The sequence below is a fragment of the Miniopterus schreibersii genome (genome assembly GCF_964146895.1).
Source record: "Miniopterus schreibersii genome assembly, chromosome: 6".
Classification (NCBI taxonomy): domain Eukaryota; kingdom Metazoa; phylum Chordata; class Mammalia; order Chiroptera; family Miniopteridae; genus Miniopterus; species Miniopterus schreibersii.
Window position 1 is genome coordinate 33,767,384 of NC_138107.1, and position 23,742 is coordinate 33,791,125.

Sequence of the window (23,742 nt, forward strand, 5' to 3'; positions counted from 1 at the left end):
AACGATTGTCCTTTGTAAACTCAAAGCGAGGAACTTACATTCCATTAAAGAAAAAAACAAGGTGTGCACATTTTGATTGTTTCAGAACACAGTTCACCTTACGCACTATTTGTTTTTAGGTTTAAAAAAAAGTTTGCTAATTTAAAAAAGTATATGTATATAGTTATGTGTGTGTATATATTTATGTAACATACATACATTCACACATACATACACACACACATATAGCATATATTAAAAAAATTTCACTACTGCAAGATGGCAAGGACTGTAATAGGTCAACTTAGGGCAGACCCATTTAGGGTTCAAAAACAGTAACACCACTATTCAAGGGACACTAATTTTCGTCGGTGCAAGTATTGCTTTTCAGCCCTTGAGTCTGTTTCCTACATCTGCTTAGGAACATACAAACCCTTGGTTTATCGCTGATTTCCCTCATAAATTAGCTATTCCCCATAGAACCATGGACTTGCAAATGTGTTTTCATTATTACTACTTTTAAAAGGCAGGGGGAGAGCAGGGCCTGCTAAAATTTGTGCACATTGTTTCTGGTTTCCTTTCAGGCCCTTGATCAGGAAATGTTTAACGTGGGACTAAGTATCACTAGAGATTAATGGCTGCTGTTCAGAAAGGTCCATAGAAGTTCTTTCCTGCCAATACAAACATATACATTGTTGAAGAGCAAGACTGTGTGCCCAAATAGATTCGCATGTTAGCTAAACAGACCCAAGTGCCAATGATATTCTTGAATCAAAGTTTATATCCTTTCGATTATGTACTAATATCAAAGGAAAATGATTTCAACAATTTTCGTCAGTGCCTTGCTTTCTCTTTTAAATATGGATGGTTTGGATAAAATATTTCTCTGTTGACAACCATGTAACATGAGTCTCTTTGAGCTCTTTTTTTAAATGTTTTAAAATTGATTTAGGGGGGAGGAGAGAGGGAAAGGAAGGGAGGGAGAGAGAGAGAGAGAGAGAGAGAGAGAGAGAGAGAGAGAGATTTTGTTGTTCTACTTATTTGTGCATTCATTGGCTGATTTTTGTATGTGCTCTGACCAAGAATCGAACCCACAACCTTGGCATATCGGTATGACATTCTAACCAACTGAGCCACCCAGCCAGGGCCTCTTTGAGCCCTTTATGTGTTTTGAGACTGGTCTATGACTGGTTGACAGGATGCTCATGAAGTCAGATTTCAAATACCACCTGGACCAGTTAGCTTTGCAAAGAAAAATATTCCACACCTCGTGTGTACTCATAACCCCGTCTGCAAGCCTGAGGACGCCACAGGTCACACAAGGTTCAGAACAAACCCTCCATCATCACTGTACCAGGAAAGGCCTCCTGAGGGTCACTGGGGCCGAAGCAAGGGAAGATCATGAGGAAAGAAGCACTTAAAAAAAGGGCAATTCTTTATCTACTAAGCCTTTGGCCAGTGACTTTCAGGAGTGTCTCTGAACTCTTCGGAAGAGAGGAGGGAATAAAGAAGGGGTTAAAGGCTGGACCAGGAATCTGTAAACACTGTCAGGTGGCTAGCAGTTGCAAGTAGTGCTGCCACAGTGACAGCTCGCTAATTTAGACACAATCTATTTAAATTCACCATGGTCTAGATATGCAGTTCTGCACTTTACTCTAAAAAAACCCACCGTTTAATAATTACCAAAATGTTTCATATGAATAGTGTAAACCAGAACAATGCACCTAACTTAGGTGAAGCCGAACCTCCCTCCTCTCTTCCTGCTCTTCCGTGACCTTTGTCACCAGCTTATCGGGGCCTGGAAACTTCCTACATACAAGGCTCAAGATTGAGCAAAACTCCTAGTGCTCTTTAGACATGGAGTGACTGTCTTCAAGGTCTCCGTTTACCAGGAAATCAGGACATTAAATATTTAGGATCTTTTTTCCTAATCTTCTCCTGACTACATGCCTACTCCCCCTCTCTCCCTCTATCCTAGTCAGGTACCTGTATCCTCGCATAGGTAAGTTTGTGTCCACCATTTTCTACATTGTTTAACTATTTTACACAAAATTTCTACCTGTCCATATCTTTCTTTTCAGAACTATTTTATTTTTAAATATATCTTTATTGATTTCAGAGAGAGGAAAGGAGAGAGAGAGAGCTGGAAACATCAATGATGAGAGAGTCATTGATCGGCTGCAGCCCGCAACCCGGGCATGTGCCCTGACCGGGAACCGAACCCTGATCGCCTGGATCCTAGGTCGATGCTCAACCGCTGAGCCACGCCCGGCCAGGCTTCAGAGCTATTTTGAATTGCAGACTCCTAGAGGACGGTGTAGATAAATGCTTTTGGAAAATTACTTTGGAATTCCATTTGGTTAATATAAAGTTTGTGTGTTTTGTTTTGTTTTTTTAAAAAGCAAACAAACAAAAAGTGGATTACTGCTTAAATTTTTTCTAGAAGTATTGCATGTTGAATCCAGAAATCGGCGTTGGCAGAACCTTCAGCCTAGTGACCAAGAGTGAGGATGTCCCAAGGAAACACCGGGTGAGGGTGAACATTCTGGCTTTGTTTCCTACCTGTTGCCTTACCCTTTGCACCGCTTCATGTATTTCCTCACTGGATGTGCTAGGCCAACGTTAGTGGCAGAGCTTTCTCAGCCAGGGACTAGATGGTGCCTGCCCCAAAAACTGTCTTCATAATTTCCTTATTGCTGGGTGAAGTGGCAGGACGCCTGGAATTTCCTTTAAAGTGTCCTGGTGTCTCCTCTCCTACTATTCCTTCAGATCCCGCCCTGCCACCTTTCTCTACCTACAAACTTCTCAAAGGTGAAGTTTGGCCAAGCTTCTGGACGCCGGCCATCTGATATAAAGGTGAGTCCTTTGAAACGTCACCTTTTATGTCCGCTCAATAACTGACGTGTGCCCACTTCTGGAAATGTCTCCTTCCTGAGATTGTCTCCTCCCTGCACCCGCAACGCACCGCAGTTCTGATCCGTTTCCTTGCTCTTTGACCGCCTACTCTCTCCCTCTCTGGCCATTTCTTTTCTCTCTTCCCACCCTCGGTCACGGGCGTTCTCTAAGGTCTATGTTTGGACTTGACTTTTTCCTTTTATTCTCTATCTGGATCTTCCCTCTCCAAGTCCTTCTGGAATCACGAATTCATTATGCCTCAATTCTACTCCATATAACAAACATTTCTCATAACAGTTATCTGCACAAACCCTAATTTTACGTAAAAATGGCTCCATGTAACAAGAGCAGATGCCCAAATAATTGGGAAATATTTATACACGTAAGTTGGATATTTAGATATAGTTTTGTTTACTAATAATAGAGATCAGTTTCACTAGAAAAATACAGGTTACATACATTTAGGGGGGAAATCTCCATCTTTCACATAGTGCCTATATATAGTATTTTCCCATGTTCAGAGAGTCATAAAATAATAAATATATTTATTTTATGGAACATTTCTTTATTAATATATGTTTTTACATTTCTCAGTAAAATCAAGATCCTCCCCTATGGTGCCACCGAGAGCATTATTCTCACTGCCAGAAGCCAACTTTCTGGTTTTATTAGGAGCACTAAAAATATTCTGACTGAAGAATGACACCGAAGCTCTTTGCCAAAACACTGACAATACTACCAGACACTTGAAATTCTGAAGCATTGGATTCAACAACAAATCAGATCTGGTCCTGATTTTAATCAGAAAGCAACCTGTCTCTTTGCTGCCTCCTAAACTTAGCAAAGACATACCATTCTCGGCACGCCGACCATGTCGGTGGTGTGAGGTTTCACTGGGCAGCCTCGCTCAGGGTGACCTCAGCCCGAGACGCCAAGGATGGAGCCTATTAAGTGCAGGTGAGTCATCAGCTTTAAAAGCCATGCGGAGTAGCTAAAAGCCCCCTTCTTCAGAAGCAGAGATTCACGGAAAGCCTTACCATGTGACAAGTAGAACTCCCTTAGGGGAAAAAGAAAACAGCCATCTCCAAAGAAAAAAACAATAAATGGCACCCTTGCAGTATACGCTCACTGTGCTTGGTTGCACCAGGTAATCCCATCTGAACTGTCACCATCCCCAAGGGAGTTACTTGGTTTTTTTCATTTTTTTAAATTTAATTGATTGGGGTGACATTGGTTAATAAAATTATATGGGTTTCAGGCATGCAATTCTAGAATACATCACCTATTCATCTGTATTGTGTCTGCAACACCCGACACAAGTCAGGTTTCCTTCCCATCACCATTTACCCCCCCTTTACTCTTTCCGGCCACCCCCCAACCCCCTTCCCTCTGGTCATGAGGTTTTGTTTTCCGTCTTGTGTCAGTTTGTTTTTTGTTGATTCTTTGCTTAACCCCTTCACCTTTTCACCCAGCCCTCCCCTCTCCCCTCCCCTTAGACAGCAGTCAGCCTGTTCTCTGTATCTATGAGTCTGTTTCTATTTTGTTAGTTTATTTTGTTCATTAGATTCCACATGTCAGTGAAATCATTCGGTACATGTCTTTCTCTGACTGGCTTATTTCACTTAGCATAATACTCTCCAGGTCTGTCTATGCTGTCCCAAAAGGTAAGATTTCCTTCGTTTTTATGGCCGAGCAGTGTTCCACTGTGAAAATGTCCCACAGCGAGACCATTATTATTAATTTAATGCATTACGTATACTATACTATGACACTTTTACTTTATATAGTTCAAAGTCTTTTGCAGACGTTAAGAATGACATGGTAAAGAATTCTAAAGATGAGCTTTTATAGCTAAGGGGGTGCCAGTTAATAAATAGCTTTTTCAGACCAGTCTGAGCAATTTAAATTTCAGTCAGAGAGGGTCTAGAGACCTCTTTTAAATTCCTAAAAACAGAATGACATGATCAGAGAAACACTTCAGAAAAAGTAGCCTGAGAGCAGTTATCTGCTGACCTTCTAGTCCCCAACCCTCATATTTATTAAATGAAACAGACTTGCTCTCCGCTCCAAATCCTACCATCATCCTATGAAGTTTCAACATTCATGTGGGCGATTTAGCCAATATCTTAACTTTACCATTCCTTGATCTCATTAATTCTAGTTGCCTCACTTCTACACCCAGAACCACACCCAAGACCTTGCTTTAATTAAAACTGCAGCACACAGAAAATGTAAGTACCAACAGCCCAAATTCAGGCCTCTCCAGCCCTCACATTCCCTTCCCCCCATGGCCCTGCTCTTTCCTCCCCACACCTCTTTCTTCCTGAGCATTGTCTCACCAACACACTCTACTTTCTTTCACCTCTGCCACTTGGACAACTGCAACCTTAGATTCGGTACTATGTAATGTATCTCCCCTTTTACACTCAGGCTTCGAAACAGTCTGCTCCACTGCAAACACATGGTGTCTCTGCTGGCTGAATCACATGGTGTTTCCACACATCAATGTTCCTATTTGTCCATAATCACCTTCCTCTAGCACCACCACCCCCAGCAGCAATACATCACATACATAATTATCCTTAAGATCACTACTTGGCCCAGGTCTCCTCATTTTTGCAGAATATAATTTCTTTTTTTGTTTTTTTAATATATTTTATTGATTTTAGAGAGAGGAAGGGAGAGGGAGAGAGAGAGACAGGAACATCAATGATGAGAAAGTCATTGATCGGCTGCCTCCTGCATGCCCCCTGCTGAGGACTGAGCCTGAAACTCGGGCATTTGTCCTGACTGGAATAGAACCACAATCTCCTGGATCATAGGTCAGTGCTCAACTGCTGAGCCACACTGGCCGGGCAGAACATAATTTCTTTTCCTTGCTGAGAAAGCTGAAGCTTTAGGGAGATTTCCTTCAACAGCCCACTGCTCTGCTACAAACATTATCTTCATCCCCAAAAGATGTAGGGTCTCCCTTCTTTTCAAGGGCAAACCCAAGGTCATCCCCAAAACCATACCTTTGATTCCCTCCTGCCTTTTCCAAGATTCTGCTTGATCAAAACCTTTGCTCTTCCTTATATCCTTGACTCTGCTCCTTTCTGGTCCTATAACCCCTTAACCCATAAACACAGCAAAGTCTCTTTCATTTTTAAAAACTTTCCCTTAACCTGAGTTTCCTTCTAGCTGCTACTTATCTTTTTCCTCCTTTCTTATCCATGGCTCTCCAGACAACATCTTTATTGGCTAAAAATAATTATCACAACAACCTGTTAACATACAGACAGAACTAAATCAAGACTCAAAGTCAACACAATAAGGTCAACTACCAAACCGTTTGCGTTCTACACTTCCCCACAGGCCTTCGCAGTCAGGACACACTGTATTAGCCTTTTACTTTTTAGTAATCATATGTTTCACTTAAAATTCAAAAGCAGAGGAAAGCAACATGGTAATTTCAAGAAAGGAGATCAACAAATGTACATTAAGGGCATACTCTGGGCCAAACAAATAATTTACTGCTATGCTAAAGAAAAGGGATATTTGGCTTCTTTGGCTATGTTTAAAACCAAAAAACAAAGCAAACACACACACACACAAATCTGAATAACTCTCACAAAAATTTTTTTCTAAATTCCTGGATTTTCAACAGAACATGTTATTCTATTTCTCTAACTTCCCTTCACTTCTCAAACAAATGAAAATAGGCTTAAACTCTCTGAAACCTCTCCGGCAAGTGTTCCCGGTGATCTTCAGATTCACAAACCCAATGAACACTCTTCAGTCAAATCCAACTGAAACTTTCTGCCGATATGCTCGATACACCCCTCTCTTCTTCTTGACAATCTTGACACCCTTGGCTTCTGCATTACTCCACTCCCCTGGGATCCTTACCCTTCCTAACTATTGTTTTTCACATGTCTTATTTGTAGTCTCCAAATGGAGGTATAGTTTTACTTCCACCAAATACTACTCCACTGATTCAATACTGTTCACTGATGAACATACCTTCCCCCTCTGCTCAGCTGGCCCTACACTAATCTCTACCAGTCCAAATCTATCAAGTTTTCAAGGATCAATTCTTCAATGAAGCTTTTACTCATCTCTTGAGATTTTCATAATCTTTCCTTCCTTTGTACTCCCATAATTTGCATTTCAATTACTCTATAGAATATTCATTGCTATATATTCTCATCTGTCCTATCAGGTCATAAACTCTTTTTTCATGACTGCTGTAATAACCAGTGCCTAAACCCATGCTTGACACATAATAAGAACTCATCAAATTTTAGCTACAAGTATTATTATTATTCATCTTTGCATTCCTCAGACCTCTAGCATAGCAATATTTCTTAAATATTGTGTGACTAATCAATCTAGAATTAATTAATTAATTAATTAATGCCCTAATAATGAATGAACTCTTGTTGAGAAAGAAGTACAGATAGAGGGCTCACCGACAGTAGGTGGTGGAGTGGTAGAGAGTAACTAGTGAACAATAGTAAAGAAAATGGCTAGGGACCTCAGAAGGAGAGGAGAGAGGAAACTTTTAACTCTCCACAGGCATACTATCTATTCCATAAATTATCTTTGAAATACAACACATTCTTCTGCCAGTCGCCCAGGATGAAGGTAGATTTCTCAATGTATGGATGACTCTGTCTCTGACTCAGGCTGGAAAATACAAAGCCAGGTGGAATGGTGGCGCGTTATCTAGCTATGGTATCCAGTTTTCTCTGAGCTTCCTTACACACAGGTAGGAGAGAACTAACTGTAAGGACAAAGGGAAAAATGATGAAACCCGTTTGAGGTTGGTTTTTCTAAAATGTTTTCAAGTAGAATACATCAAGGAAATTTACCACATAAAATAGCTAAATATTTTTTCACATCAAGAGAAAGACTGAATTAGGATCCTGTTGTTATTTTAATCCTCACCTGAGGGCATGCTTATTGATTTTAGAGAGAGGGAGGGAGAGAGAGGGAGAGAGAAACATCGATCTGTTGCCTCTGACAGGGGATCAAATCTGCCAACCCAGGTATGTGCCCTGACGGGAAATCGAACCCACAACCTTTCAATGTACAGGACAACATTCCAACCATCTAAGCCACACTGGCCAAGGAACTTATTTTTTAATCATTTTATAAGAATATCCTTCTGCCAAGTTTTCTGTGTTATGGCTTTTTGATGTGAGTACCATTTCCTTTGAACCTTAGTCATTTTTAGTCCAGCCAAAATGAATGACTTCTTTAAAGTGCTATTTTTGGACAATTACACAGGGAAATTAATCATGGTGCCCAAATAATGGTCTAGGTGTTCTATTTCATTATTTTCAGTTTAGTCTGGGAAATATGTTACCAGTTCTTCACCCAGAGAGTAAAAAGGTTTCAATTTATTAAAAAGTACTTGTTATTGGAAGCAATCAATGGCACAAATGTAATAATGAAAAACATTCCTGCTACTTCTACGCCGACGAAGCCAGCCAGTCACTGTGCTAAAACAAGCTCTCGTCTGCTAAGGTGTGACTTGAAAAGCCTGGAAGATGTTCCTCTCCAAGACAAGGGTCATGACATCACTAGTTCTAGCCCAATGTTCCTTAAAATGCTAAGATCCCTGGGAAGGACAACTCCATTTCTAATACATGTCCATTAAAGGTGCACTTCAAGAATTCACTGGCTGCCTGGACTAGCAAACAAAACAGCAAATTTGCAAATTTTTGCAAAGTGCCAGTGCTAACAATAAAGGCCATGCTGTTTACAGTGTTGGTTCAACAAGTCCCCATAGATCACACAACAGACTCCAAAGGAGTCAGACCACTCGAACCAGGAAATATACAGAACTATCTCTAATGTCCAAAACCCTGGATACAGAGTTGGAGAGAATGAAGAGACCAACAAGGAGTCTGTGAAAGAGAAATCAGCATAAAAAGCCTGTGTGAGCCTCCGGCTCCTTTTCCCCAAGTCACTTCCCAGCGTACAGGCAGACCTGATATTCTTATCTCCTCAATATTTTAAGCCCTCTTCTCTGTGTGTCACCCTACTTCTTTTCGTTAGCAGTTCCAGTCCCCACAAAGCCAAGCTGTTGCACAGCTTCAGGGCGCAACCCACATAGAATAGTGAACATGAAGCCCCCCAGAGTGGTACAGTGCCCAGCCCAGGGCCACATGGCACTGCTGTCTTCCCAGTTTTTCTCACTACCCAGATCATGACCAAACTTCATGGCTCATAGTCCACCTCCTTGATCTGAAAGATTTCTTGATTTTTCTTACCTAAAAACAGTTTTATCTTCACAAAATGGCTTTGGACTCAAAGTTCACAATGTAAATTTCCTTGAAAGAAATTCTGAAGGCAAAGGATTAGTATAAAGGAACCCACCCTTAAACATCCCTAGAGTATAAATGATATAGTGAGAGGGACATGGGACTGAGAGACAGGGAATTTAGGTCTAGAGCAAATGGAACTAAATCGCTGAGCAAGCTTGGCAAGTCATATCAGTTGTCTGAGTATCAGTTTCACATATATAGTATAAAAGAGGTAAATAAGATACCTCAAACATGCCTGTCAGTCCCAATATTTTATAGGGCCTTGGAATAACACCTCTAGAGTAAGGGTATATGAGTCCCTTACCGCCACCCCATAAGGGAGAGTATTAGGTGGACTTTGAAAGTCTGGGAGACCGCACACTAAATGCTCCTACACGTGGGACCAAATGGCCCATGGGCTTGAGCTGGGGTAACCTGCCTCACCAGGCATATCCCTGCCTCTCCTCTCAATACCAAATCTTTAGATAGATTTTTTCTTATCTTTACTCTGGCAAACCTGGCACATAGCTGCCACATTTTTACCAGCCCACTCATGTTTGCTAATGCCAAGTGCCTCCCACTCTTAGCTACAGCACACACACTCCCATGTGACGATGCTAATAAAGTGCAGGTGTCTGCTGCAAGCACATATATCTGCAGCTCTAAATATAAGAACCTCCTCATTTTTAACAAGTCTAATATTGCAAAATCTGCATTTACAAGTACACATACTTACATATGTATGTGAAAGTATGTGGAGAATGAATTATTTGCTTTGCAAATTAATGTACCAAGGAATTCCTCAAAATACCAGGTCTTTCATGTTTCTTTTCCTTCACTACCTCCCCACAGATATCTTACATGTTTTATTTATCTATTGCTGCTCAGAAATGCGTCTATTGTGTAAAATAAGGTGTGCTGTATTCCTAAAAATTAATGGAGAGCAAAATGTATTTCTTTGGAGTCTTCTGGAAAATTTCTTTGATGTCCTGGGTGTATGGGTTTATACAGGGGTGGGGCAAAAGTAGGTTTACACTTGTGAGTACATGAAACCCGAAGCTCATTCTCGTATTATTATTTATTAATTATTGTATTATTTTCCTTGTGAACAACTGTGAACCTATGCCTGCTTCACCCTGTATTTTGAAAGACTAGGCTATGGATTCATATCTGGCAACACCATGAACATAAAAGCTGCATGAATCTTAACTGCCATTCAGAATCCACCATGATATGTAGAACTTAGAAGAGCCACAGGCTTCACACAGGCCACCATGCCTGGAGAGAAATGAACTGATGACATTGCCTTGTGACAATATCCAAGGCCACCATTGTACCCTCACTCAGGTTAATAATGTCTACTGGGGGCAGCTTAAAAAGTTGAACTATTATATTCTGCTTCCTTACACAATAAATGTTAGTAGACAAAACATTAACCACATTTCTGAGAGCAGTGAAGCTATTTTTAGTAATGGTGGTGCTCTGGAAAATGTCATCATTCGTTGTGAAATGCAAATGTGATTTTTATCCAAAGGTAAATGGTAAGCTCAATCAGGTTTGTTTTTTTAAATTTGAGTTTTGTAATGTTTTCTATTTCTCTTTACCCCAGGGGTTTCCTTATCTAAGTGCACACACAGATGAGAACAGGAACAGATGAGGCTAGCTCACATACTTTAGTTTGAAAATAATAACTCTGATGCTAACAGCTCCAAACAAAGGTTTTATCTCACACAATCATTAATAATTCCCTAGAGCAGAGATGTTCAACCTTTTCATCTCATGGCACACTATTCACTTAAATTCTGCTGCAAGCCAAAAAATATATTTTTGCCAATCTGACCAAAAAAAATAGGTATAATTTTGATTCATTCACACTGGACAGCTATTGTGTTGGCCGTTGTAATTTATTAATTTGACAATCTAAGGGAAAAGAGGTGAGATACTAAATTGCCTGGTATTTGCATGTCTTAAAAATTCTTGCGGCACAGCAGCGAAAATAGCTGCCCTAGAGGCTCAAACAAGCTGAGAACCTAACGAAAGCAAAAAGGAAAGCAGCGGGGTCCGCTAATAAGTCATCTCCTCCTCCGCCCACCCCAGCCCCCAAGACACACCAAAAAAAAAGTTATGGTTTCCCTGCTTCCAGAAATATAATTGTCTAAAGCTCAGGAACTCAGAAGAATCCCAACTCCCTCTTGGATCCTTAAGAACATATACTGAATTGGGGACATGGCTCAGGTAGCTACAGAAGTTTAGTGAAAACACTCTGTGGAAAGAGCACTGGACCAATAAGCAGGAGGCTGAAGGTGAGATCCGGACAAACCCTTAACCCTTCTGGGCCTGTGTTCTCATTATAAAATATAGCTAATGATGCCACATTTTTATTGAGATTGAATGAGATAATAAACTTGAAAATGCTTTGTATTGGGTCTTCACAGTACAGTGTTCTGTGTATTTGTGTGCATTTCAATGCCTATGACATTCTAGAACATTAAAGCTGAAAGTTACAAAAAATAAGAAAAGTGTAAAGCTATTTAAACAAAAAAGTGTTAAAACAAAGCCTTCTTTCTCTTCCCCTCCCTTTGTTTCTCCCTCTTTCTTTCCCTCTATCTCTTTTCCTCTACCTTCTGGAAAAAAATCAGAAGGGGCACTGGATCTTAACTCTGCCTTCTAATAATCATGACTTTTCTAGTTTTCAACCATAGTCAAAGGCTAAATTAGCTGAGCTCATTGATTTTCTACTACTAAGTAGAGGGACCTGTGTTAAATTATTACCAAAATAATAGCATGAAGAAATTTTCTGCTTCTAGAAAAGCTTGAAGTTGGAATCAGCTATTCATTTATTCATTCATTCAAAAAATATATATTCAGTGCAAAGCACTAGGGATTTAGAAATAAGAAAAACATAGACCTTGTCCCCATGAAGTTCATAATCCAGTGAGAGGTTCATCATCTCTTATAGTTTAGGAACTAGAAACATAATAGTTTAGAAAGTTTGACTCTACCTGCAACTCTCCTTCCATTATACTGAGTAGCTGGATGAGGTCTTCTTTGGATAACTCCAAGGATTTCTTATTCTTTTTTTCACTTTCTCCAGATGGTTTTAGGTGTCGTTTGACAGTTCCCGAGGCCACGACATCCTCCTCCTTTCTATTGGATTTGTTCTTCTTTTTTGCATCTTCTGAGAGACTTTTATCATCAACATTGCTTATGATGGAGGATTTGGGGCAGGAGATATGCCCGTTGGATGAACTTTCACCACCCTGGTTTCGGGATCTCATTCCCACCTAACACAAAAAAAGATTAGATGTTTTTAGCATCATTGAAATTATTATTTTCTAACTACTTAGAAACATATTGCAGCTTTACAATACCACCAGTAAAGACAAACCAAAAGGTCAGTCCCACTTAGCTTCCTTATAGCTTTAATATATCATTAAAATCTTAGGAAAATGCTTTGACGGCCTTCAAGAAAGAGTGAAAATGTGATTCTAACCTGAAAAACATCTCAAGCCAAAAGATCAAGGTCAATATCGACAGGGCTAAGTCATGTGATGGTATGTATCTTGGGCAGGAAGTGATAAGAATGGCATTTTACCTTTGTGGTCTTCCTCCCTCAAACATTACCCAAGTCTAATAATGAGAAAAACAACAGAGAGATCCTATTTGAGAGACACTCTACAAAATTCATGACCAATAATCTTTGAAACTATCAAGGTCACCAAAAACAAGGAAAATCTGAAAAACAGTCACAGTCAAGAGGAGCTTAAAGATACATGACAACTAAACGTAATATGGCATCCTGGATGGGATCCTGGAACAGAAAGATGACATTAGGGGAAAATCAAGGAACTATTAATAAAGTATGGACTTTAGCCAATTATAATGTATCAATATTGCTTTATTGATGGTGATGAATGTATCACTCTAAGGTAAGATGTTAAATGTAGAGGAAACTGGGTGTGGGGTATTTGGGAACCCCCAGTATTATCTTTGCAACAATTCTGTGGACCTAAAGTTGTTGTAAAATAAAAAGTTTCTTTTTTTTTAAGTGATTCTAAGTCCATCAGAAAATTCAAGGCTCAAACCCTGCCAGGAACCAAATGGAAGTTACAATGTGCAGAGAAATCTACAAAGGGTGGAGGGGCTTGAAATGGAGAGAGGAAAAGGGAAAAACGAAGAAGGCAGTGTAGTTTTCAGTGATATGGAATTTTATTTTTCCATAGCCTTTTTTTTCAAAATCAAATGCTTGTTTTCTTTAATGTCAGTCACTTACAGAAATAAGAGCACAGAAAATTGGAAGAAAACAGGTCAACTATAAAAACAAATTTAAAAAAAATGTATTTGAGTCCTAGCCGGTTTGGTTCAGTGGTTAGAGCGTCGGCCCGAGGGCTGAATGGTGCCAGGTTTGATTCCAGCCAAAGGCACGTACCTCGGTTTCAGGCTCCAGCCCCAGCCCCAGTCGGGGCTAGAGCGGGAGGCAACCAGTAGATGTGTCTCTCTCTCACATTGACGTTTCTCTCTCTCTCTCTCTCTTCCTTCCACTCTCTCTGAATGGCAATGGAAAAAATATGCTCAGCTGAGGATAAAGTATATACACACACATATATATGTGTATATATATATATACACATATATATGTGTATATATATATGTGTATGTATGTATGTATGTATGTATGTAGGGGGGGAGTAAAATGAAGAAAAAAGACAAAGCAGCAGCTAACTTGTCCCTTGGGGAGCACCTTTAAGTCATTCCATAATGAATGTTTTACAGATTATCTGTCAGTCGCTAAGCAAAAGGACTTGACCAGCAGGTAAGTTACAAACATACTGAACTCAAAAGCTAGGATTCAACGTGCTGTGAAGAGGCTCTAATATCCCGGGGGCTGCACTACAAAATTTGCCTGCACCCTTAAATATATTAGGTCAGTGTATGGGTTTATTTAAAACTCACAGTATAAATAGTTTTTTCTTTGAACAGCTAAGCAGAAAGATTTTCATTACTCATTCCAGATAAAATACGGAGATGTTGTTTTCTGAAAGTAAATATCCTTTATGAACCCAAGCATACATAAGAAGCTAAGGAAAGCTTTTCAAAACACTAGGTTTATAATAGAAAAATAAATACAGTGCGGTGTTTCCTTTCAGATAGCGAATATTCAATTCTTTCAACAAATCTTGAAATCTACATTCACATTCCTTTTTTGAAGTGAATTCTTATATTGTGTGTGTGAACTTTCTACAGCTCCCTAACTATGAACAGCACAGACAGAAAAGGTGGGCCCTAACACTCCCACGCTGCTTTCTGGTTAACTCAGCAATCTGTTCTTGGAATTTTAGAGCATCTTTCGTGCTTCTCTGATGAAGAAAGAAGAGATGTTTCTTTGTGATGGAAACCAGAGCACTTCAGAGCGGATCTACTGTATTTCATCACAGCTTGTTTGTGGGCAGAGTGGGCTGCCTTCAACCCCAAGACAAAAAAAAGAAAAAAGAGGTGATGAGTAGAAAGTTTCCAGTTTAACTCTTGACCTGTTACACATCACAACTAAGACACATGGGCTTCCCAAATTGAATTGTGACTCCCTACGACACCACACCACATATGAATTCCTTTTATCTGAAATAAGTTTCTCCATAAGATCTTAAGGCTCTTAGAAATGGCACATCAAATATTGATCTGACAACTTCAACTTAGATCATGGGTTAATAGAAATTCCAGACAATAGTTCTCAAAGCACAGGAAGTGAGGGTGGATGTATTAAACTTAATTATACTTAGCCTTGATCATACACAGCACTTGTATTTTACTGTAGCATGGGTTTATGTCTTATTTCCCTGGATTTTCTGTATCTTTTATAGTCTCTACAGCACTAGAATATTCCTAAAATAGGAAAAGTGCATAATTATCTGTATGTTACATGCATTTATTTAATCAATTGTATTTGCAAACATGCAGAAAATCGTATTTTCTTATACCAATTCCATATTTAGTTCTTTCTAAAAATTTTAGTGTGATATTAATATTTAAAAATAATTTTTTGTAGCATTAATAGCTTTTACAGGATTATATTAATTAACAAATGAACATTACTTATTGAATTCATTAATTACAGAATTAATCCATTACAGAAAAAACACATTTTAGAATTATCTAATTATATCAGGTCAAAAGCTTGAGTTCCCTATTCTCTCCCACCTTAATTTGCTTTAGCTGATGGAAAATCTCATGTGCTAGACCCATGATGTTAATGTCTTAGCAAATATTTTTCCTCTGTGACACTGAAATTTCACATTCATTGCGTTCCTCTGACATGTGCACACAGATGTTGGTCCTTTCTTGATAAGCCAAATGGAGTCTACTATCTTCATCTCCACAACAAAGTCAGCAATCAGCACCTGTTCTATCTCAGGAATGCAAAAGTATTCAGATAACTAGTCAAGTAATGTTTAGGAAGGAATTAGGCAACATGTAACAGGGAGAAAATCATAGTTTCTCAATAGTGTGACCAAGTCTATCATCAGTAATGTCCACCTTAAGCCACTTTATTCTATTTTGTAAGGAGAAAATGTCCAGACAATAATGAACTTCCATGCATCACATCTAGTGATATTATCATAGTCTTCCTTATTACAATAGCTCTCACTTATTGTTTCTTAAGTGTTACACAGTGTGCTAAGCATTTTACATACAGTGTCTCATTTAATATTCACATCGACCCTATGAAGTAGGTGCTATAAGTCTCAGTTTTAAACATGAAGTCACTACAGTTTGCAGAGATTCAATATATTTTTCTGGATTACACAGCTACTCCTAGTGAATAAAAGAACTAGGGTTTGAAACCCTGCCTGATTCCAAATATCTACGCACTACAGGGCTTTCCTCTAAGTTCTTAATCACATGCAACTTGGAAGGAGGAAAACACCCTGTAAATCAGATGATCCAGAAACATTTACAAATGCTTACTAAGACAATGTTTTTTCACTTCACACTAGAGTTGGAGAAATCCATATGTCTTCTTCCATAAACACTCTGCAAAATTCATGCCACAATTGAAATTAGTTTGCTAAGTAAAAATACTTTTTCTAAAATTATTAACCTACTGCAGAACTTGTAAAATGATGAATCATTTAAAAATCTTCTTGAGAAGGAACCTGGTCAATTATTAAGGATGCAGGTTATAAAAACAGGATGCAAAGTCTGAACAGAGACCATCACAGACTAATTGTGTGAAAAGCCCCGGAGCCGAACAATAGTAAACATTTAATCAGAGTTGGCCAGATCCCGTCCATTGTGCTTAGAGGAGTAGCAGACAGGTAACAGGAAAGGCACCTGGCGCTCCGCGGGCTTCTCAATAGTTGATCGCATGGCTGCAAGTTTGGAACATGTAGATAATAAACTGAAAGAAGCCAAGAATGCCTTTGCTTCGTCTTAGTGCATATCCTTCAAAGAAAGTTCTCAAGAGAAAGGTTTCAATACACTGAAGATTCACATCAGATTTGTAATGTGTTTTTTGTTTGTTCGTTTTTTGCCTTTTGAATGCTTTATTAACTTTAACTAGTAGACGAATATAATTAAGCTAACAGTTTGCTCTCGTCGCTGGGCAAATGAGCCATTTGAGACCTCACAAAAGAGTGCAGTGTGGAAACTAGAATAGTTGAATCCTTTCTTCACAGACTAGTCACCTCAAGCAGCAGAGGGCAATCTAAGAGCTTTCGCTGCTACTCCACGAACCATAAATGTGTTTGTTTGTTTTCAATCAATGTCATTTGGGACACAGATTCTTCTCTTTAATAAGCAAATTATCCTATCATAGTTCATGAAATACACTTACTTTTCCTTTCGTAGTAATTAGTCAGCAATACTTTGCCTGGAATTTGCTGACTAGAGTGTGAAGAAAAGAAAGACCAAACTGGGCCGTAACCAGACCATACTGTCAGATGAATGATATCCTAGGAATCAGAAAATGTTTATGAAGACTTTGGGTCATTTGTGATGAACTAATAAGTATTCCTAGAGCATGCAAACAAGTAAAAAGAAAAGGAAAAGAAAGAAGTCTACAGCAATGGCATACCCACTCCAGTACCCATCCTTATTAGTTCCAGCAACCGTGACCTTGAATTTTCCCTAGAACTTTCCCTCCTGCTCTCAGCTCCTTTCAGATTTGTCTTTTCATGTTATGAGTCAACGTAGGTCACAATACTCCCATTCCTACCTACCACCAACAGAAATTTCTTTTCTGCTTAAATTAGCTTTTGGCAGCTTTCCCATGCTTCCCAAGTATCCAACCCCTGTCTGTTCCTGGTTTTATTTTATCTATGTACTTTTGCAAGAACCTACCCAGAGCACAGGGTGAAATGTCACAATAATTTTATTTATATAAATTATATTTTTAAATTACTTTACAGAATTATAAGGAAAAATTATAGCACATAGTGTAAAGGAAAGCACACAACTACGGAAAGGCCTACTTTTGACAGTGTGGCCTGGCAAAAGACCCCTGCCGGTGAGCTTCCAGAACATTAGCATGGAACAGTCCTAATTCTTTCTTTTAAACAAGAATGACAATACTTAAAGCACCCAAAATGAAGGCAAAAGGAAACATCTGTTCTAGGTTTATGTGAGTTTTAAGGTGCTAAAGGCCAGTCAAATCAACTAGTTCATTCTTTATCAATGTCAGATTATTCCTTCATATCTTTTTTACTTGGGTCACTCTGGTTATAAATATCCCAGCTCATGAAATATTCGAACATTTTCTCATGAGATTTTACTCATTCTAATAGCAAAGACTGTCCATGAGTGTTACAAGGTTTGCCCTTAAATTTCCTTTATAATTTTTAAAATTTTCTTCATCCTACTTATGAAACAAGCCATGTTAAGAGATTTTTTTCGATTCTCATGAGCTATACTCATAAAATCCTCAAAAATAACCAAGGTTGTTGTTTATTTAAGGCATTTTCATTCTACCAGGACAGATCTATTCAGACCAACTGAAAGTTCTAAATAATTTTATGAATGTTAGAATTCAAGAGAGAGGATTCTCCTGAAGTTACTGCAGTGATGTTGTAATCAAAAAGTCAAGGTACTCCCTTTTCACTTTGCCAATTGGACTTATGTCTTTACTGGTCATTCCAGTGGGGCAAAGGAAATATCCTTTTAAAACACAAATAAAATGGATGTTTGACTTGTATCCTGTCAGACGTAATAAGTTTAAAAAAAAAGTTCAAGGAAAATATTGTAACTGTGGCAAGATAGAAAAGTATTATTGTGCCCTAGCTTAAAACCATGGTGAAATATTTTATGAAATTCTCTTCAATATTCTTCAAGAAAGATAACAGCAGACCTGGAAAAGATTTCTAGAAAAAGAGAGACAGACAGACAGAGACAGACAGAGAGAGAGACAGAAAGAGAATAGATCAGGGATCTACCATCAAATAAAAAATCTTTTTAAATTAGAGATCTAAGTCTAAATGAATGTATCATTTGAGGGTTTGCCTCAGCAGTATATATTTGCTCAGTTATTCTTAAATATTACCTTGAGTCACAATTACAGTAGCTGACATTTACTGAAGAGCTTATGATGCTCCAAATGCTGGGTTAAGTACACATATCTATAGTACCATCTCATGAAATCCTGGTAACAATCCATAAAGTAGATACTATAATTATTCTTCTTATAAAAGATAAGGCATCCTGGCCGGGCGTGGCTCAGCAGTTGAGCATCGACCTAGGATCCAGGAGATCGAGGTTCAATTCCTGGTCAGGGCACATGCCCAGGTTTCAGGCTCGATCCCCAGTCAGGGGCGTGCAGGAGGCAGCCGATCAATGATGGATGTCTCTCTCATCATTGATATTTCTAGCTCTCTCTCCCTCTCCCTTCCTCTCTCTGAAATTAATAAAGATATTAAAAAAAGAAAGAAGATAAGGCAAGTAAGGCTTAGAGAGATTTAGATATCTGTCCAAAACAATATGGCCAGTACCTGGAAAGCCTGAATAGAATGTTTGGATTTTCCATGTACATGAAGAAATCTGAATGGAAGCTTTTACCACCATATCAGAACTACTGCTACACAAATGAATTCACAGCCACCATTTCATGGGGCTGAAATAAGTTGAGGCACAGAGTATAGTATCCACCAAATAGTTGCAAATAACAATAATTAATATAGAATCCTACTATTCCAGTAGATCCTTTCCTCTAATTTCTACTCATATAATACCTTATTCTTCTAAGACCGCATCCTCACTGCTGCCCTCACACTGTCTTCCTACTTCTCAGAGCTTGAAGTTTTCTTTGTTTTTGTTTTTAAATTTATCTTTATTGTTAAAAAATATTACAGATGCCTCCTTTTTTCCCCATTGACCTCCTTCACCCCACTCTTACCCCCTCTCCAGGCTTTCACCACACTATTGTCTGTGTCCATGGGTTATACATATATGCATATAAGTTCTTTGGTTAATCTCTTCCTGACCCCACCCCTTCCCTCTGAGATCCCTCAGTCTGTTCCATGCTTCAATGTCTCTGGGTCTCTTTTGTTCATCAGTTTATTTTGTTCATTAGATTCCACATGAGTGAGATCATGTGGTACTTGTCTTTCTCTGACTGGCTTATTTCACTTAGCATGATACTCTCCAGGTCCCTCCACGCTGTCTCACAGAATAAGAGATCCTTCTTTTTCACAGCTTCATAGTATTCCATGGTGTAAATGTACCACTTTTATTTTTATATCCACTCATCTACTGATGGGCACTTGGGCTGTTTCCAGATCTTAGCTATTGTAAATAACACTGCTATGAACATAGGGGTGCATATATTCTTTCTGATTGGTGTTTCAGGATTCTTAGGGTATATTCCTAGAAGTGGGATCACTGGATCAAATGGAAGTGCTTGAGGTTTTCAAAGGAACTGAAGAGTAACTTTGCCGTTGCAGTTCTGACTTTTGACTTTTTTGGAAGTGGAAAAGTCACTAAGGCTCCAGAAACATAACAACTGCTATTAGACTGGGTACAAATTGAACTGATTTTTTAAGTTAGGAAAATTGAGGGAAAATCTAGTTTGCACAGAAGCTGATCATTCCATTATGCCAACTGCATAAAATTTCCTGTTAAAAAATATGTTTGTCTTATGTAACAAATATTCTCAAATAATTTTATTGTGTTTTCAAGAAATGTGAGGCGAATCACAATTGCTGGTCACTGTTAACAAGACGGATTAATCTCCACGAGGAGAAAGACGAGCAGTGGTTTGGCTGATATCACTGCTTCATGCTGACAGGAGAGAAAATGAAATACTGCACATATCTGTGTGCTGACGATGACTTCATGCATTCTAATTGCCTGCACATATGCCAACTGTAGTCAGGTGTCCTTTCAATGCCTTTTCTTTCAAACCTCTAGACCATTTCTTAACATAAAAGAACAACTTAAAATCAGCTGTAATGTATGGGGTCATGCGTTGTGTCTGTTTTGAACTCCTCCTGACTTCTGTCTTTTCTAACCGTCCCTGAGCATCCCTTGGATCAGATCAGTGTATGGGGAGCCTAAATTAAAAACAGACCCTAGCTACTTTATAATCGAGCAAGAAGAAAAGGAAAAATTATTCCTATTGAAACACATTCTATAAAAGCAACTGAAGCCACATGGTCATCAAAAAGGTTTACCTGATATTAAGATGCTGTGTGAAGAGGCTGTGAATTCTATGTCAATCAACCAATTTTCATGAACTTAGTTGCTATGCATGCAAAAGCTGGCGAGAACAGTAAAGAGAAGAACCTTGAGATTAGCTAATTAAGGTGCATTAGGAATTTAATTTATCTAAAATGTCATGCTACCACAATGCACAAGTTTCAGGCTCAGTGTGTGGGCAGGAAGTATGTAAGAGAATGAGGCACCAGCCTTTGGAATAATTTTTTTCTAACCTAATGATCCATAGCCACCTTTCTTCTCCACCCTTTAGTCATTCTACCTCAGCGTGCCACCCAGCCCCACAATGGACCTTAAGGTGGCCCATGACCTCGTACATCAAAATCCTTAGCATTTTTTTCCCTAATATGCTTAATCCTCCTGGGACTGTTCGCCATTAACTCCAAGGAATCAAGAGAGTTGCATCCCCACCCCTAACCCCATACCCTCTGCTTCTGTAATCCAGGACAAGTTACTGAACGTCTCCAGCCCATAGTTTTTCCATCTGTAAAATGAAATGAGAATAATAATGCCTGTTCTACCCACTGCATGTATGTGAAATCATAATGCCTGTTCTACTCTCTGTATGTGTGTAAAAGTATTTACTAGCAATAGTAATGCAGGAGGCATTAACCTGTGGCAGATTAACTATGGGGTCATCAAACCCCACTCAACACCCCAATATAGGTACCACCAGAGACAAAGACACTTTATTTTCAACTGTGATTGTCTAACACAGGGATCCGCAAACAACTTCTGTGAGGGGGTAAATATTTAATTTTTGGACTTTGCAAGTCATGTGGCCTCTGTTCCATACACTCAACTCTGTTGTTGTGGCATGAATGCAGCTCTAGACAATACATAAACAGGTGGGTGTGGCTGGATTTGACCAACCCTGATTTAGACTGTAACAATATATGATCCGGGGGTGCATTTAAAGTGAGAGAAATGGAAATGGGGCTTCTGCCACTGCCACTCCCTCCCCCATGCTGAAAATAAGAAAAAATAAGAAAAGAAATAATGTTGTAGTTATGTTATTTGCCCACCTATCCTATTCTCTTCCAGATAAGTTGAGGGAGGACATATATATATAAAGGGTTCCTTCACAAAGTGTGAGGGATCTAAGGTGGAAGAACCTGACATGCTAAAATTTCAGAGTAGGATTTCCACTGGCATTAGTCACGCCCTAGGAAATGCAGGCAAACAACAGGTTTAGCAGCATGTGTCTCTGCAAAGGGGGTGATGGAGACTGATGTCCACTGAGTATTTGGAGGAGATACAGAAGTGGCCAAGGGCCCAGCGAGATGGAAGGTAGCTAGGAAAGGTGGCCGGCACGCTAGTAGAAGAGTCACTGAGGCAGAGGGCTTCAACGCAGACCATCCAAACTGGGGAGAATGGAAGGCACAGCTACACTTCAGAAAACATGCAGCACCTGCGAGAGTAATGGCAGGGCCCCAGGACAGCAGGAGAGACAGGGCGCTTCCCCAGCAAGAGCCATGGCCATAACTTTCACCAGGAGCCGGGCTGGAAGATGACCACGGAGAACACAGGTAGGAGCGGTTTCATAGGCATGCGGCTTGTGCAGTTGCACAGGGCCCTTCGGTCAGTTTAATGTTCTGCTGTTGCTGTCTTGAAATTCTTAATTAGTTTGTAACTAGAGGCCCCACATTTCTCTTATGCATGGGCCCCCTAAATTATGTGGCCTGTCCTGGCAGCGGCCCAGCAGTCAATCTGAAGGCGCTCCCACCTGGTTACTTCCACCAGGCTGGTCATGTCAGCAAACCCATGTCCCCACAGATGAAGCACAGTTTGTGTGTGACACCCCTGAGATGAAGTGAATAGATTGGGAGGAGAGAAAGGAAACACTGAAATGGAATTCTGATTTGTTCTAGGACTGACCTATCTATATTGAATTTATCTGGAAAAAAAAATTACCAGATAAAATTCAACTTACCAGAAAATATCCAAGTTAAGTTCTTTACCTCAGCTGGGGATTGGAGGAAAGGAGTATAGAAGAGGTAACTAAAGGGCAAAGTTGAATTCAGTCATAAAAAAATAAAGTATTAGAATTATGTCCTGGAGTTTTATGGGATGTCTTAACTGTGAAATATAATACTGGTTACAGTTTTATAAACCATAAAGCACTACAGGGCTTTCAAGCAATAGATGTAAAGCAGTTTTTCTTTAAATTGCACTGCTCTGGTTCCTGTTCTAGCTCTGAAAGAGAAAAGCAAGAAATAAGACTCCTACCTGGGGCCTGGTGGCAACCAGAGCTCAGGGACTTTCCAAGAATGAAATTATTACATGGGACCTGTGAGAGGGGGTTGATGAGGAGCTTTTAAAAGAAGAGAAAGAGCCTGGCCAGGCGTGGCTCAGCGGTTGAGCATCGACTTAGGATCCTGGCGACTGGGGTTCCATTCCCGGTCAGGGCACATGCCCGGGTTGCGGGCTCAATCCTTAGTTGGGGGCGTGCAGGAGGCAGCTGATCAATGACTCTCTCATCATTGATGTTTCTATCTCTCTCTCCCTCTCCTTTCCTCCCTCTGAAATCAGTAAAGATATATTTTTTAAAAAATAGAAAAAAGAAAAAAAGGGAAAGATACAAGTCTATCTATTGTCTTTCTCTGGCCCTCTTTACCTCTCTCTTTTAGGTACTTTTCTTGTTTTCCCACTCTTGTTCCTCACCTAGGCCATTCACTGAAATTATAAAAATGAGATCTCATGAGGGGCCTTCCCAGCCCAGGCTTGTCTGAAGTGTGCCCTGAGCCCACACATGACCCCTCACCGACCTACTAAACTCTCGCTCTCCCAGAATCTCAAAATGGTGTTGAGAAATCAACCTGGCTAAAGGTAAATTACATAGCAGCGTGACTACCCTAGCTCCGTGTTCCTTCAT

The 23,742-nt window shown here is 39.5% G+C and overlaps 1 protein-coding gene across 4 annotated transcripts in view; it reads right to left on the reverse strand.

The window, feature by feature from the left end:
• Positions 1-23,742, reverse strand: part of FILIP1 (filamin A interacting protein 1) — a 178,417-nt gene that overhangs the window by 93,783 nt on the left and 60,892 nt on the right. For 3 of the 4 annotated variants that reach the window (XM_081141309.1, XM_081141308.1, XM_081141307.1), the window contains exon 2: positions 12,170-12,451. The exons of the other annotated variant lie outside the window; for it this stretch is intronic. In XM_081141309.1, the coding sequence (XP_080997435.1) occupies positions 12,170-12,445 (276 nt within the window). In that variant the 5' untranslated portion in view covers positions 12,446-12,451. The remainder of the gene's footprint in view (positions 1-12,169; positions 12,452-23,742) is intronic. 4 annotated transcript variants of the gene reach the window in all.